Source organism: Anthonomus grandis, chromosome 9 (assembly GCF_022605725.1).
Source record: "Anthonomus grandis grandis chromosome 9, icAntGran1.3, whole genome shotgun sequence".
NCBI lineage: Eukaryota > Metazoa > Arthropoda > Insecta > Coleoptera > Curculionidae > Anthonomus > Anthonomus grandis.
The window spans coordinates 16,910,229-16,927,810 of record NC_065554.1 but is presented as its reverse complement, the minus strand read 5'-3'; the positions used below and the strand labels follow the sequence as shown (position 1 = coordinate 16,927,810).

The 17,582-nt window shown below is 37.3% G+C and overlaps 1 protein-coding gene across 1 annotated transcript in view; it reads left to right on the top strand.

Moving 5' to 3' along the window:
• LOC126740364 (hornerin-like) overlaps positions 1-17,341 on the top strand; it is a 49,351-nt gene extending 32,010 nt beyond the window's left edge. The window contains exons 3-20 of the mRNA XM_050446343.1: positions 5,051-5,183; positions 6,354-6,478; positions 6,529-6,783; positions 6,843-7,121; positions 7,318-8,409; positions 8,816-8,893; positions 8,948-10,537; positions 10,640-10,759; positions 10,889-10,924; positions 11,153-11,198; positions 11,385-12,292; positions 12,454-13,802; positions 13,867-14,065; positions 14,136-15,683; positions 16,155-16,325; positions 16,387-16,508; positions 16,583-16,746; positions 16,828-17,341. Of these exons, the coding sequence (XP_050302300.1) occupies positions 5,051-5,183; positions 6,354-6,478; positions 6,529-6,783; positions 6,843-7,121; positions 7,318-8,409; positions 8,816-8,893; positions 8,948-10,537; positions 10,640-10,759; positions 10,889-10,924; positions 11,153-11,198; positions 11,385-12,292; positions 12,454-13,802; positions 13,867-14,065; positions 14,136-15,683; positions 16,155-16,325; positions 16,387-16,508; positions 16,583-16,746; positions 16,828-16,969 (8,357 nt within the window). The 3' untranslated portion in view covers positions 16,970-17,341. The remainder of the gene's footprint in view (positions 1-5,050; positions 5,184-6,353; positions 6,479-6,528; positions 6,784-6,842; positions 7,122-7,317; positions 8,410-8,815; positions 8,894-8,947; positions 10,538-10,639; positions 10,760-10,888; positions 10,925-11,152; positions 11,199-11,384; positions 12,293-12,453; positions 13,803-13,866; positions 14,066-14,135; positions 15,684-16,154; positions 16,326-16,386; positions 16,509-16,582; positions 16,747-16,827) is intronic.
• The last annotated feature ends 241 nt before the right edge of the window (positions 17,342-17,582 follow it).

Below are 17,582 nucleotides of genomic sequence, written 5' to 3'. Positions count from 1 at the left end.
TGAATTGTGAAATTCCAATTATTTTTGCTTTAAAGATGTTATTTTTGCGCTTAGAATAAGATATATCTATTTCTACTTTTTGTTTTTAATCCAAAATCGAACACCAATAAGTTAAATTAACATTATTATATGCGTTGATATACATGCATTTGATATACATAGACTGATATATTGTATAACTGAATTTTTTTTTTTTTTAAATGTGTGTAAACAAAATTATTGGATGAATGAGTGGGTATGTTATGACGGTCTCTGCCCCTGGTAACAACTGGCATGCCCTCAAAATAAAAATCATGATTGTACTGAAAAGTTAAAATTGAAGACCTTTTAAATTAAAGCTAATAATAATAATAGGAAGCCTGTCTCCATTCTTATATAATGGAATCACTTTGGCAGTTTTAAGTAACCAGTGAAAAATTCCCATAGTAAAACATTGATTTATAATATTTGTTAACGGCAACATACTTAAATATAATAATTGGTATTTTATCAAGACTCGCTGAGAATTTATTTTGAAAATTCAACAACCTATAAATCTTAGGAGTTAGAAATAGTGTGGGAAAGTGTTCGTTATTTTGTATGTCAGTTACATCTTTTTGAAAATCCTGTACTGGAATGTTAAACTTGTGATTGAATAACTCAGTAATAGTCTTAGGATCTAATTTTTTTATTGTTAATTTTTATATCCGTAGTAATTCGTAGTAATAAACATATATCCGAGTATACCCCACTATTACTGGTTTATTTGATCTTAATTATTATCATTTTTAGAATTAGAAATCATATTTACATACATACTAACATACTAATACGGTAATCAGAAAAAAAAATCAGTAGGCTTCTCTATAATTCCTGTAATGCCTAAAAACCTCTCAGGAGTTTTTATACCGAATATAAAGATCCTTTATGGGTTATCTCTTTTAAGGGTTATCCATGATGTCTTGTCAATTTTGATTTTTAATAAAGACAGAGCAAACGATAGATAAAAGTAGTATATAAAAATAGTGATATAATTTGTATATGTTTTATTTGCCTTTTTTGCATTGTAGGCCTCCTGCTAATTCTCTTCTTTTATATAGTTAATAAATTTCATAATTTTTGTATTAGAAAAAAACGTTTGTTTATGTACTTGACCTTGTTCGGAGCTTCTACTACATGGAACCTGACCATAGTGATCTGAGATATCAGTAATATATATTTGACACTACCGTAAAATGGGGTGAATAGAAACAGTTTCGGACCTTTCCTACTCTGTTGCTAAAATGGTAGTCACCTTTTTGACAACAAAAAATAAGGAATCTACAGGTCTCGACTTGTAGATCAAAAAGCGCATAATAGATTTTTTTTAAATAGAGGTTTGTCCACAAAAAAACGCTCTTTTTCTATTCACCCTTAATATGGGGCGAATAGGAACACCTGAAAAAAAATTTAAATTGATAAAAAAATATAAATACACAAAAAAAAATGACAAAAACACCAATTTTACAAAAAAAAAAACATTTATTTCTATAGAAATGTAACAAGTTTAAACATATTATTTAAATTAAACAACTTTGATGCAAATTAAATTTTAAAACGTCTCTTCTTGACGTAGATGTTTCTATGTCGTCATGAATTGCGAAAACCTCTCCAACAACCTGGCTAAAATGAAAGGTGGAAACATACGGAACTTCTGGAAATCCATAAATATATCCTGACGAGTGTTTAGTCGGGCGACTTGTTAAGAAAGTAGCTTCAATGTCATTTTCTGTAATATTAATGACTTGTCCGATAAAATATTTATTTCTTTGTTTATTTCGATATTTTGTTGGAAAACACACCAGAAGCCAAGTTTCTTTATATATTAAATCAAGCGAATTAGGAGAAACACATCGGAACGATTTACCCTAATTAAGCAGACTGATGCTGATGAATTATTGGCATGATATTACTAAGGGGCAAATTCATTTCCGGGTCTGAATCTTAAGGTTTCCATACGTCTTTCCAAATCATTATCCTCTTGACTGTCTTGAACCAACATGCTTTCAAAATTTGCACTTGTAACGCTTTTGCCAGCAGGAACTTAAATTTTGCGACGTCGACTCTTCACATTTCGACCATCGCCATATATCATTGTTCTTAGAAGGTTTACCAAAGAGTTATTAAGTCCTTTTTCAATGTTCTGATTCTCATCATTTTTCTCGTCAAGATTTTGCTGCGGAAGGCGTTCCAAGACTTGATCAAAATTGTCAAAAATAAGCATTGATAGTATTGGGAGAAACAGCAGCTCTTGAACGCTTGATGTTTTGGCAGATTCTAGATCTTAATTCATTTTTGTGACGTTTTAGAAAAGAATAGACAAAGTCTCTGCCAGGGATATTATATTTAAATCTCGTTATTGTTTTACCTCTACTGTCTAGGTAATTTTTTATCATCATCCTGACGTCCAAATGGTCAAGTGGATACCCCCAATCGAAACAAATTATTAGTTGATGGACTAAAATATCTTCTTCTTGTTTGGTTAGGGCTGTTTGTCCTCCATGACGCTTTAGATTTCGGTTTTTGTGGTGCTGATAAAGCACAGAATAATGAATGTTGTATGTTTCGTGAGCCACTCTAACTCATCCCGTTGTCAATTGAAGCAAGGGCTATTTTTAGAGTTTTTTCATCAATTTTCTTATATGTTTTACCTCGAGGGTCTGGTTTATAAACGCGAGGCATTTTCCTGCAAAAGAAAAAACAATTATTGGGTGAATAGAAACGCTGTTTCTATCCAATCCGAAATTACTTAAAAGTTATGTATTATATTACATCATAGCAAAAAAAATAAGCAAGACAAGCAATTTCTGAAATAGGCAATATAAACCAGATACCTTACAGTTACTTTAACCAAAAACTCAATGTCTTACCTGTTTTTAGCTAACCACTGTGAATAAAGTTTTGCTAGTAATGAAAAAAGCACATGTGTTCACTCCGACGGGTGATTGGTACTGCAATCAGGGCTGCCAACATAAAACATCTTTGGCCTGTTAAAGTAGTTATGGCGACATCTGTTGACCGTTTGAGAACAAATTTGAAGCGTTGGGAGGTTTAATTCCGATGTTGATTTTTTTTTTAAAGAAGTTTCCCGTTTTTGTTGCTATTCTCCCAGCAGTTTCTATTCACCCCATTTCATGGTATAGAACATCTCTTAGGGTACTAAAAATGTGATCAATGCATATTCTAGAAGTGGAGCTCACTCTAATCACCTCATTTATATGAGACCATAACCCAAAAATAGCTGTAAAGCTGAAAGTGTAAGATGACTTTCATTGGAGAAATTTACATTAGAATCTTAATTAATAATTAAACCTTTCCTAGTGCAATAAATCTTATTTAGAAGTTCTGCGATTTCTGTGATAAATAAATCTACGTCTGTGAAAACATTCTAGGCTTTTGACATATATAGCTGTGCCTCCACCTCGAGACTCAGTTCTTCCAGAGTGGCAGACCAACTTGCAAGTGTGCTTTCTTTATGTCATCATTGTTTAGCCAGTGTTAAGAGACAAAAAATATTTAGATTGACCTCAATCAGTAGAACATCCAACTCAAGAATTTTTTAATTTATGCTGCTACAATTAAGATTCAATAATAATAATTCATCGGTAACCTTTTGAGTTCATTGGCTTTTTGGGCATTACCCTTGTTACAAATAACTTGGACATTTTAAGGGCTCCTTTTTTAATTTCGATTCTGCTAAATTCGAAATTTGCCAAAACATAGGTTTTTATATGATGGGATTTCTACCTACTTTATATGGATTTTCTAAAAAAAAAGGAGGCTTAATTACCACCTCTGACTTTTCAGCTAGTTTTAGCTAGAAATTAAAAAAAAAAACATTAATTTAGTCATTTTTTGTATTCATTCATTCACATGGAGGCTTTGTTTTACTACCTTGGGATTGGAGTTAAAGACTTCTTTTTGATTAAGACAAACAAAATTCAGCGATTCTGGATTTTATTTTTAAATTTTACAAAATAAAAAGAAATACACAAATAACTTTAGATATTTTAATTCTTCTTAATTTCGATTCTAATGGATTCTTACAAATTTTCCAATTTATTTAAACAATACAATTTATTTAAACACAACAGGTTTTCCTATCTTTTTCTGGCTTTCCTTTGAGAAATGGCGGCTTTTCACTAACTCTTTATTATCAGATTTTTCGGGCAGCTTTGGTGATAAATTCAAAAAAGATTTTTTTTGAACTTTAAGCACTTCTTATTTTAGCCAAAAAAATGTGTGGAGAATCGACTCTCGAAAATCATGTTTGCACATTTTTCAAACTTTTCCAAAAAAAATAGTATCTTATGTAAATTAGTTCTTTTCCTGTCCTTTTCAAAGAGAAATAGAGGCTTTTAAGGTAAGGCTATTTTAATACATCTCATTTTCAGATTTTTCAGTTAGTTTTAGACTAAAACTCCAAAAAACTCAATATCTTGGAATTATGTTTGCATTTTAAACACTTTTAGCTGAAAAAAAAACAGAAGAACCCTTCTGAAAAATTACGTTATTAAATCACGGAGAATTTCGTTTTTAAATCCCACTTGTCCTGTAATATTAAAGTTTTATATCTCCATAAAAAAACTGTTATGTCTAGAGATATAACAAACAAAGAGTAAATCGTCATACAATCTTTTGGCTATATGTCAAATAATGCTTTTGTTCTAGGGTAATTAGAGTTTTTTTAGCAATAATTAAAAACTACCTCCCAACAAGATGAAAAACAAGTTTGCTAATATCAAGTCTCATTGCACCTCCATTACAAAGAAAATTTATAGACGTATCTGATGTGGCGTGTCTACTTGCAACGTTAAAAAAAAATGTCGCGAAACTAAAAGTGGTACCGAGTAAATCCAGTGTAAAGTGCCCGCCGTTCTTGGCGTGTCGTTGGTAGTTCTGCGGTATTTTAATTGCTGTGACTCTTTTAAAAGTTCAATATGCTTATAGGGTTAAAGAATCTTTTGTAGTTGTAACTGTGATTTAGAAAATGCTTAACATATTTAAAATAAATTTTCTTTTTTTTTTCCAGATTATCGATTTTTCGACTATGACTACTTATTAGAGCCATATAGCAGAAACTCTAGGCAAATTATTAGCAAGAGTTTTATTTGCCAAAGTGAAGGAACGTTTCCTGATAATCAGAATTGTAAAGTTTTTTATAGGTAGGTTTTTAGACAAATCTATTTAATTTATGTAATTCACGTACTTTCATGCTAAGTGAATTTGAAGAAATAGCGCGTATATAATATAAACTACGAGAACTGAATTTTTTTTCGTTTCTTTGTCATGCTTAATACGTAAAAGAAAAATAAATTCAAATAGAAGTATAACAGGAATTAATTGTGAAAATTAAAAGTTTTTTAATTTCCTATAAAAGGTTTCTATATTTTCTTTTATTGTATGAAAAATTAAATCAAAAGAACTTTCTTCTACAGTTCTTTTTATAAAACACATTTTTTACATCGGAAGATTCTTTAGTATTGTGTCTTTAAAATGTTTAATATTTAGTCAAAAAAATATGTAGAAAGTTAACTAGAATCTGTAAAAAATTTCAAAAATGACAATTTTAAAAAAATACAGGTTCTTACACAGGGAATTATATTTTTAATCTCTTTTTGGGTTTCCTATAAGAAATGGAGGCTTTTGACAAAATACTTTTTTCTTTTCTCTCTGAATTGGAACATTTAAGTTTTGTAGTCTTAAGACCAATATCTTAGCAACATATTTTGGTCTTTAGTGGAAGAAATTCGTAGAAAGTCGAGAGAGTCCTAGAAAAACTTTTTCAGAAAACCAAAAAACACTAACTTGCATAGTAGTGTATTTTCTTTTTATTTGAAGGGCTCATTTCTGATTTTTTTTGTGAACAAGTGCATAGAAATTTCATTCTGGTGACTTTTTTTAAATGTTATAATATGTTGTCACCTTTCCGTGACTTTCCTATAGACAAAAGGCTTTTTTCAGTACCTCCCGTTTTTAGATTTTTCAGCATTTTTTTGGTCAGGAATTCAGAAAACACTCAATAACTTTGTATTTAAAGGTCTTCTTTTTAATATCTAGTAAAATAATTTACAAGATGTGGATTCTGGCATATTCATGTTTTCTAAAAGCACAGTTTTTTATACGAGTTACATTTTTGCTCCTCTTAAAGACCTTTCTACGGACAAACCAAAGGCTTTACTATTTTCATTGACTCTAATTTTCCAACTGTATGTATAGCTCTCATTAAATCAAAAAAATTTGACATAAAATAATAAATTCCCGACCTTATATATTTGCTATAAATTAAATGAAATATTAATGTACATCATAAAATATGCTTTAAAAACTTTTAGATGTGTCTCAAATGGACAAAATGGCTATATCCCTTACACATTCGAGTGCGGTGAAGGAACAGTTTACGATCCAGCGATTTCAGTTTGTAACTATCCTTACGCAAGCAGCAGGGAGGAATGTGGAGGTAATTAAACTATAACAATTTGATGCACTTTCTGATCCATATTATAATAGGAAACAATATAGAAGTAGGAAAACTACCGTCAGATCCTCAAACTCTACCATCCACTACATCGCAACCAATTTACACATCTAGTAGTACAGTAGCATCATCCACTGTAGGATCTACAGTGCAACAAAATGAGCCTGCACCAAACAGATGTACAGCATCAGGATTCAGAGCTGATCCTATCAACTGTAGAAAGTTCTATAGATGCGTAGAAAATAGCCAAAATGGATATACTCAGTATGAGTTTACATGTGCTGTTGGTAATAGGAGAAGCCTTATAGGGGTTTTAATACTTCTTCTAACTCGTTTATGTTTTTAGGAACTATTTTTGACTCCATTGCAACTACATGCAATTATCCTAGTGCTGTGGAAAGAACCGATTGCACTGAAGAGAAAGACGGTGGTCAGTCTGACTTGCTTTTTAAAAACTCACTGCAAAATAACAACTCTTGGCAAAACAGCACTTCTTTTTCCAATTCGTCAGCACAAAACAGTTCTAGTTCCTTTTCTAGTAGTTCTTCTTCTAGCTCCTCTAGCTCTAGTTCTAGCTCTAGTTTCTCAAGTAATACTAATAGCACCACTTCAAACTCAAATTCAGGTAAGATCACTTTAGCACCAATGCACTGTAGAATTTTGCACCCTGTTTATTCAGATCAAGTTGTTAACTTGTTTAATCCTACATTTTAAAAAAATATTTGACTTTGCGACGGAAAATCAATTTTAAAATATCTAATAAATTAAACAAAATATGATCTGAAAACTATGCAAGTATTTTCAAAAACTCTTTAAAATAGGAAGCAGCAATTCAAGCAATAGCCAATCCAATCAAAATCAGTCTGGCTCCAATCAATCAGGATCATCATTAAACCAACAACAAAGCAGCAACCAATCAGGATCTTCAAGTAATTCTGCAAGCAGTAATAACCAATCAAGCAATCAGTCTGGAAGCACATCCTCCAATCAGGCAAACAATCAATCAGGATCGTCGAGTTCCTCCAATCAATCTGGAAGCTCTTCTTCAAACCAATCAAATAATCAATCAGGATCTTCGAGTTCCTCCAATCAATCAAATAACCAATCAGGATCTTCCAATCAATCTGGAAGCACGTCCTCTAATCAATCAAACAATCAATCTGGAAGCTCTTCTTCAAATCAATCAGGATCAAACAATCAATCCGGGAGCTCGTCCTCAAATCAATCATCTAATCAATCAGGTTCTTCTAACTCTTCCAATCAATCTGGAAGCTCTACTTCAAATCAATCAGGATCAAACAATCAATCCGGAAGCTCGTCCTCAAATCAATCATCTAATCAATCAGGTTCTTCTAACTCTTCGAATCAATCTGGAAGCTCTACTTCAAATCAATCAGGATCAAATAATCAATCCGGAAGCTCGTCATCTAATCAATCGGGTTCTTCAAGTTCTTCAAATCAATCTGGAAGCTCTTCTTCAAATCAATCAGGATCATCCAATCAATCTGGCAGCTCTTCCTCAAACCAATCAAATAATCAGTCGGGTGTTTCAAATCAATCGGAAAGCTCCTCCTCCAACCAATCATCTAACCAACAGTCTACCGGAAACAATAATGAATCCAACCAATCAAGTTCATCTGGCTCTAACCAAGGTTCTTCTAACCAATCCGGAAGCTCCTCTTCAAACCAATCAAGCAATCAGTCGGGCTCTTCAACTTCTTCTAATCAATCTGGGAGCTCCTCCCAAGGTTCTTCCAATAACCAATCAGAAAATGTAAACACTTCCAACCAGTCTGGAACCTCTTCAAATCAATCATCATCAAATCAACAATCTTCTGGAAGCAGCAATAATGAATCTTCAAGTTCGTCTTCGTCTAACCAAGGCTCCATAGGTAGCAGTGGCAATCAAACAGGTAAGGACAATTTCACTTCTTATGAGTGTTGAAAAAGTGTGATTAACTGTGTTAACTTTTATATTTGTTAAATGAGTTTTATGAATATTTTACAGCCCTATGATATTTTGTTTTAATAAATGTTGTTAAATAAGCACACAGGTAATACAGTTTATAAGTTGAGTAATTTAAAACTTAAAACCTGATTTAAACTAAAACTTGGCAATATACAACTTTTTTTCAAGCACCAAATAGTAACTTGTTAATGCACCTTATGATTTTCACACAATTTGCACCGACTGCCTTGCACATTACTTCTTTAGTAGATTTTGCACCATAGAGAATAATTAGTTACTAACAATGATTTTGATAAAACTTGAAATACATTTTAATATTTAGTTTGTTTCTAACAAAAAAATATTAATAGGTAGCTCTAGTTCATCAGAACAATCCGGCAGTTCATCATCCAATCAAGGATCTTCTAATAACAACAACAACCAATCAGGTAATATCATCAAACTCTATAAATTCCCGTAATATATTTCTTAAATGTTGGTAGGCTCAAGTTCATCGCAACAGTCAGGCAGCTCATCTTCCAATAACCAACAGTCATCTTCTAGTAACAATAATCAATCTGGAAGCTCATCCAATAACCAAGGATCTTCTTCTAGTAATAACCAATCAGGAAGCTCATCTTCAAACAACAATCAGTCTGGAACCTCCTCCAATAACCAAGGATCTTCTTCTAATAATAATCAATCAGGAAGTTCATCTTCCAATAATCAGCAGTCGTCTTCAAGTAACAACAATCAATCAGGAACCTCTTCAAATAACCAAGGATCATCGTCTAATAATAACCAATCAGGAAGTTCATCTTCCAATAATCAACAGTCGTCTTCAACTAACAACAACCAATCAGGAAGCTCTTCAAACAACCAAGGATCATCGTCTAATAATAACCAATCGGGAAGCTCATCTTCTAATAACCAACAATCGTCTTCAAGTAACAACAACCAATCTGGAAGTTCCTCAAACAGCCAAGAGTCATCCAATAATAGTCAATCAGGAAGCTCTTCTAATAATCAAGGTTCTTCTTCTAACAACAACAACCAGTCCGGAAGCTCATCTAATAACCAATCTTCTGGATCTACCAACCAAACGACTAGTTCGCAAAATCAAGCTCAACCTGGACAAATTAATAACGGCCAATGTGTTAAAAAAGGCTTCGTAGCAGACGATCAAGACTGTAAGAAATTCTATAGATGTGTAGAAGATGGAAGAGGTGGTCTCATCAAATATCAATTTCCTTGCCCGGACAACACCGTTTGGGATCAACAAATATTGGCTTGTAATTATCCTTACGCCGTTTCCGGCAAGTGTTTTGTAGCACAACCTGGCATTCCTGCTTCAACAGATGGTAGTTCAAGTTCGAACCAGGGTACTTCAGAACAAAATCAATCTACCGACACAACATCTCAACAAAACCAACAGCAAACTGGGTCAAATCAGTCAACTCAAGGTGAATCTAACCAAAACCAATCTTCTGGATCTAATCAAAATGAAAACACTTCTAATCAAAACCAAAATGAAAATAATCAATCAAATCAGAGTGGAACTACACAAAATCAAAATGAATCTTCAGGATCAACTCAAACTCCTCCAGTAACCGAAAAGCCTGGGCAAGTATTCAATAGTCAATGTGTCTCTTCTGGTTTTGCCGAGGACAAACAGGATTGCAAAAAATTCTATAGATGCGTAGAAAATGGTCAAGGAGGGTTTATTAAATACGAATTTACATGTGGTCAAGGGACTGTTTGGGATAATGCCATCCAGGCTTGTAATTATCCATATGTTGTTACTGGGAGATGTCATTCAGCTCAGCCAGAAATAGGACAACCTGGTCTACCAGGAGATATTAGCGGTCAACCAGGACAACCCGGTGATACCAATGGACAACCCGGTCAACCAGGACAACCTGGAGATACTAGTGGACAGCCTGGTCAACCAGGGCAACCCGGAAATACCAGTGGGCAACCTGGCCAACCAGGACAACCCGGTCAACCAGGGCAACCTGGAGATACTAGTGGACAGCCCGGACAACCTGGAAACAATAATGGTCAACCCGGCCAATCAGGACAACACGGTCAACCTGGTCAACCGGGACAACCCGGTCAGCCTGGACAACCTGGAGACAACAATGGTCAACCCGGCCAACCAGGACAACCCGGTCAGCCTGGGCAATCAGGACAACCCGGTCAACCAGGACAACCCGGTCAGCCTGGGCAATCAGGACAACTCGGTCAACCAGGACAACCCGGTCAGCCTGGACAACCCGGTCAGCCTGGACAACCCGGTCAGCCTGGACAACCCGGTCAACCAGGACAACCCGGTCAGCCTGGGCAATCAGGACAACTCGGTCAACCAGGACAACCCGGTCAGCCTGGACAACCCGGTCAACCAGGACAACCTGGAGACACTAGTGGACAACCCGGTCAACCAGGACAACCCGGTCAGCCTGGGCAATCAGGACAACCCGGTCAACCAGGACAACCTGGTCAGCCTGGACAACCCGGTCAACCAGGACAACCTGGAGACACTAGTGGACAGCCCGGTCAACCAGGACAACCCGGTCAGCCTGGACAACCCGGTCAACCAGGACAACCCGGTCAGCCTGGACAACCAGGACAACCCGGTCAACCTGGACAATCAGGACAACCAGGACAACCCGGTCAGCCTGGGCAATCAGGACAACCAGGTCAACCAGGACAACCTGGAGACACTAGTGGACAGCCGAGTCAACCAGGACAACCCGGTCAACCAGGACAACCCGGTCAACCAGGACAACCCGGTCAGCCTGGGCAATCAGGACAACCAGGTCAACCAGGACAACCTGGAGACACTAGTGGACAGCCCGGTCAACCAGGACAACCCGGTCAGCCTGGACAGTCAGGACAACCTGGAGACACTAGTGGACAGCCCGGTCAACCAGGACAACCTGGACAAAATTCGTGTATTCAGAACGGCTTCATGGCTGATGAGCAGGATTGCCAGAAATTTTATAGATGTGTTGAAAATGGCCAAGGAGGGTTTATAAAATACCAATACACATGCGGCAATGGAACAGTATGGGATCAGAGTATTACTTCTTGTAACCACGCGTATGCTGTTACCGGCCGATGTCGTGATTTAGGTCAACCTGGAGAGTCAGGTTCACCAGGACAACCAGGAATGCCAGGTCAACCTGGTAATCCAGGCCAACCCGGTACACCTAGTCAACAAGGACAACCTGGCTCGCCTGGACAACCCGGTACTCCGGGACAACCAGGTACCCCAGGACAATCAGGCACACCAGATCAACCAGTATCTCCAGGACAACCAGGGCAACCCAGTACACCAAATCAACAAGGACAGCCGGGCTCACCAGGACAACCTGGTACTCCCGGGCAACCAGGACAGCCAGGTACACCAGGCCAACCAGGACAACCAGGACAACCAGGTAGTCCAGGCCAACCAGGCACGTCGGGACAACCAGGACAGCCCGGTAGTCCAGTACAACCAGGGACTTCCGGTCAACCTGGACAACCAGGATCTCCTGGACAACCCGGAACCCCGGGTCAACCAAGCACTTCAGGTCAACCTGGCCAACAAAGTACTCAACCGTGTAACAATAACACTGCAATCTATGAAGAAGTTGCAGGTGAAGTAGTAAATGGCCAATGCACTAGAGCAGGGTTTGCAGGCGATTCAAATAACTGTGCCAAGTTCTACCGATGCGTAGATAACGGCAAAGGAGGATTAAACAAATACGAATACACTTGCGGTACCGGCACCGTATGGGATCAAATGATTTTGTCTTGTAACTATCCTAGCGCTGTTGGTGGAAACTGTGGTACAGGACAACCTGGTAAGTACATATTCTGATTTTTAGAATTTCTTGTAGCTTAGTCTCTTAAGATTACATGTGTAAAGCAGGAGTAAAACAACGGTTAAAAAGAGAAGAAAATGATATTAAAGATGCTATTTTGCATCATTCCAAATTCTTCAAAAATTGGTCATATGTTACAGGCACTCCAGGTCAACCAGGTACTCCGGGACAACCAGGAACTCCGGGACAACCAGGCACTCCAGGTCAACCAGGCACTGCCGGACAACCTGGCACTCCAGGACAACCCGGCACTCCAGGACAACCTGGCACTCCAGAACAACCTGGCACTCCAGGACAACCAGGCACTTCAGTTCAACCAGGTACTCCGGGACAACCAGGCACTCCAAGTCAACCAGGAAGTCTTGGACAACCAGGCAGTCCAGGTCAACCAGGCACTCCAGGTCAACCAGGCACTCCCGGACAACCTGGCACTCCAGGTCAACCAGGCACTCCCGGACAACCTGGCACTCCAGGACAACCCGGCACTCCAGGACAACCTGGCACTCCAGGACAACCAGGTACTCCGGGACAACCAGGCACTCCAAGTCAACCAGGAACTCCTGGACAACCAGGCAATCCAGGTCAACCAGGCACTCCAGGACAACCAGGCACTTCAGTTCAACCAGGAACTCCGGGACAACCAGGAACTCCGGGACAACCAGGCACTCCAGGTCAACCAGGCACTCCAGGACAACCAGGAACTCCAGGACAACCAGGCACTCCGGGACAACCAGGCACTCCGGGACAACCAGGCACTCCAGGACAACCTGGCATTTCAAGTCAACCAGGAACTCCGGGACAACCAGGAACTCCGGGACAACCAGGAACTCCTGGTCAACCAGAATCTCCGGGACAACCTGGGCAGCCGGGATCACCAGGACAACCAGGAACATCCGGTCAACCGGACACTTCTGGCCAACCAGGTCAACCTATCAGCAGTACAACTGCCCCTGCAGTTCCTGGTGAAATAGTAAATGGAAAATGCACGAGAGCAGGTTTTACAGGTGATGAAAATAACTGCTCTAAGTTCCACAGATGCGTAGATAATGGCCAAGGAGGTTTAATTAAATATGAGTACAGTTGCGGCGCTGGAACTGTTTGGGATCAAAACATTTTGTCTTGTAACTACCCGAGCGCTGTTAGTGGAAAGTGTAGTCAGAGTTCAGGAGGCACTGTCACTAACCAGCCCGGTGAATATCCTAGTGGTACCCCTTCAACCCAGAGTCCACAAATGTCAACCTCTGCGCCAATAGTAGAACAACCGTCATCCACCTCGCCCTCCCAAAAACCTTCCTGTACTCAAGACGGTTTTGTAGGAGACTCTCAAAACTGTTCCAAATTCTACAGATGTGTTGATAACGGACAAGGGGGATACATTAGTTATGAGTTTACTTGCGGATCCGGAACGGTTTGGGATTATCAGAGTCTGACTTGCAATTATCCCTGGGCTGTTCAAGGAGAGTGTAGCAAATTCGTACTGGTAGTAGAAGTAAGGAATAAATTATATATATTTTTGGCAGTAGAATCTTAGTTTCTATGCAACATTTTTTTAGACCACCACTGCAGTTAACGAAGGAACTACTCCTGTTAATCCTACGGGAAGTACTTTATCACCATCGACAGAACCACTTCCACAATCAACACAATCAGCAACAATTGCTCCAACGCAGCCTACTCAACCAACAACGACAACCACATTACCACCTAGTACCACCACCATAGCTACCTGGACCACTGAAGGTACTACTCAAGGTAAGGAATTTTTCTAATATTTCTTTTGTACATCTTGTAGATACTTAATTTTAACCAGAATTTCCCATAGAGACTATTTCCAGCCAGACAACAGAAACACCAACAATCACAACATCTGATCAAAATATAATTACTTCTACTGAGTCTACAGATTCTACTACTTTTCTTACACCTGATACACAAAACACTTACGCAGAATTAGAAAGTACAACATATAACACCGAATCTTTTAGTACAAGTGACACTTTTAGTACATCTGAGTCTTTAATTATTGAAACCAGCACTTTACCTGATAATGCAATAATTTCTACTACTGAGAGCTCGACTATAAGCCTCTTAGAAGAAAACGCTTCTACTGAAATCCCTACAGAGGCATCCAGTCTATCTATGAATACGGAAAGTACTTCATTTACAGAAGAAAATTCATTTACTGATGTATTCACTACTGACAGCACTGTAGAAATGAATTTAACTATTGAAAGTACTTCATCTGAAAGTACGGCACTATTTACAGGAGAAACTTTAACAATGTTCTTCACACAATCCACAACTAAAGAAGAGTCAACCACGGTAATTAATGAGTCTACATCTGTAAACACCGAATCCTCGACTAGTGAATACCCTACTCGAGAACCTAGTTCGACAACAATATTTACAGAAGAGGCTTCTACAATGCTCTCCACACAATCTACAAGTGAACAAACTTCAACTCTGGTAACAAATGAATCTACAACTGTAAACGCTGAGACATCGACTAGTGAACACTCAATTCAAGAGCCTAGTTCAACAGCAATATTTACACAAGAGCCTTCTACAATGCTTTCCACACCATACTCAACTACATCTGTATATGCTGAAACGTCAACTAGTGAATACTCAATTCAGGAACCTAGTTCAACATCAATATTCACAGAAGAGGCTTCTACAATGCTTCCTACACACACCACAACTGAGGTAACGAATGTATCGACATCTGTAAATGCTGAAACGTCGACCGGTGAATACTCAACTCGAGAACCGAGCTCGACAACAGTATTTACAGACGAGACTTCTACAATGCTCTCCACACAATCCAACACCGAAGAAACCTCAACTTTGGAAACGACTGAGTCTACATCTGTAAATACTGATGCGTCGACCGGCGAATACTCAACTGAGGTACCAAGTTCTACAATACTGTCTACTACTACGGTAACAGAACAGTCAATCACTTCAACAATATCTTTTACACAACCTGCAACAGAGACAGAACAGTTGACCAGTATGGTGATTGAACCGTCAACTAATAACCCGAATTCAGAATACACTTCTACAGAAGGCACATATTCCGGGGAGTCTATAAAAACCTCCACAATAACATCTGAAACTGAACCTGTTAGTTCCTCAGAATTTAGCCCATCTACCATAGTGTCTACGGAAAGTATTAATTCAGCGAGTTCAACAATATCAGAATTTACCACTGATACACTAGAAACAACCACTCTAACCCAATCAACAATGATTAATTCTCAAGAAACTACCACCGACATCATTATTGATAATACAACGGGGTCTACAACTGTAGAAATACAAACAGAAATAACTACTGTAATCCCTACTGGATCTACGGTTTCTGGAGGTAAATAATCACTAAACGGAATGATGGACATGGATATCTCTGCACTATTTTGCACCTCACGATCACACGCAGACATTTGCAAATGCATATTTCATTATCGTCTTCTGTTTTAATATTTTTTGCACTGAGCACATTATTTGCACTGATATGTATGTTTTGCTAACCAATTTTTTACGCGTTTTTGTGACTAACATGTTAATTTTATTTTTTATTTAACGGACGTAAAAGCATGTCTGTCATACTGGGTGGTTTCAAGTAAGATGCCTTGTATGGGTAAATATAAAAGAAGAGGTTACATAAGCTAATTTGAGCATTTACATGGGCACATACACAGGATATCCAAAAAAACTTACTGGGAATCAAATTAAAAATATAATTTTAAAAAGGTTAAGGTAACGGTTAATTATTGATGCAATAAAGTCAGAAAAGCATGTAATGACAAAATAAATATTTAAATCATTTTTATTATAGCCACCGGAACCCACATGGAACCATGTCCTATCGGACAATTAGAGGGCGACCAGATCGCTCTAGTTTGTCCCACTGGGTTTAGAAGGCATCCAAAATATTGCAATTTGTTCTACCAATGCACCGTTAATAACCAACATGACTATAAGGTCTTAGTGCTAAGTTGTCCTCACGGTGAGTATCTATAGCGAGTATTTAAAAAATAAGTTTTTTAATTTATTACAATATTTCATAGGAACCATATTTGACGACCAAAAGATCCAGTGTTTGCCACAAAATGAAACTACTCAGACTTGTACCGCTCAAATTGCTCAATCTAGTTTGTACAGGATGATGGATATAAACGCCATAGCGCCTGTATGTAATAGCATCTGTTTTTTATATTTATACAATTATATATATACAATTTAATTTATAAACATCTTTTTCAGATCAAAGTACCAACTAAAAGATCCCTTTGCCCAACTGAAGGTTCTTACGAAATGGAGCCCTCCGAGTGTTCCGAGCAATTTATTAAATGCCAAAGAAATTCAAGAAAATTAGAAGGTTTCATGTACCAATGTCCAGAAGGATTTGCTTATTGGCAAATTAGTCGGTAAGTTAATCAAATTAGTTACACGTCTGTATAAGACCTATATTAGCATTCATATCATGTTATCATAATTTCTTTCCTTAGGCGATGCGAGAGGACAACTAAGCTTCTACACTGCGCAGGTTACATGCTCCAACGTAGCAAATGGGAAATACCATTAGAAACGATAGATGTTTCTTATAGAAGAAGAAAAGACTTACCCTTGCCATTAATATTTAGTTCGTAGGTTTTATTTTTGTAAAATAATTTCCTCATTTGCCTACATATTTCACGAATAAACGGGAAATGTGTTGGCGATATCAATTAGAGAATACTACTTACTTTTGTATCTTTTTTATAAAAAGTACTAATGCGAAGGTACTATTAAAAAAATATTTTATGCCATAAAAGAAACTAAAATTAATTGTGATTGATGTTATATCTTACTTATAATTTGTAAATTCTACAAGTTAAAGAAACTTAATTTTTATTAAGTTGTTTTTTGGGATCTGGTAGTGGGAACTAAACTTTAATTTATTGAAACTGACTATGCTAAATTATTTATTTATTCAGACATATTTTGTCACCTGATACTGCCATTTCATGTGATTTATTTTATCGCAATATTGTAATAAAAAAGTGAAAACATAAAATATGAGTATTTTTTCGTTTTGTATTAACATTTAAAGAAAATTGTAAAATGCATTTGCACGTTTTAGTGTTACTTAAACAATAAGTACACTAAAACAATAATTTAAAAACATAAAAATCCTGAAAGAAAGATATTTCTGTTAAAATACACGCAAAAACCATAAAGAAACCAAACGGCACCCAATATTCGTATTTCATTTAATTTAATT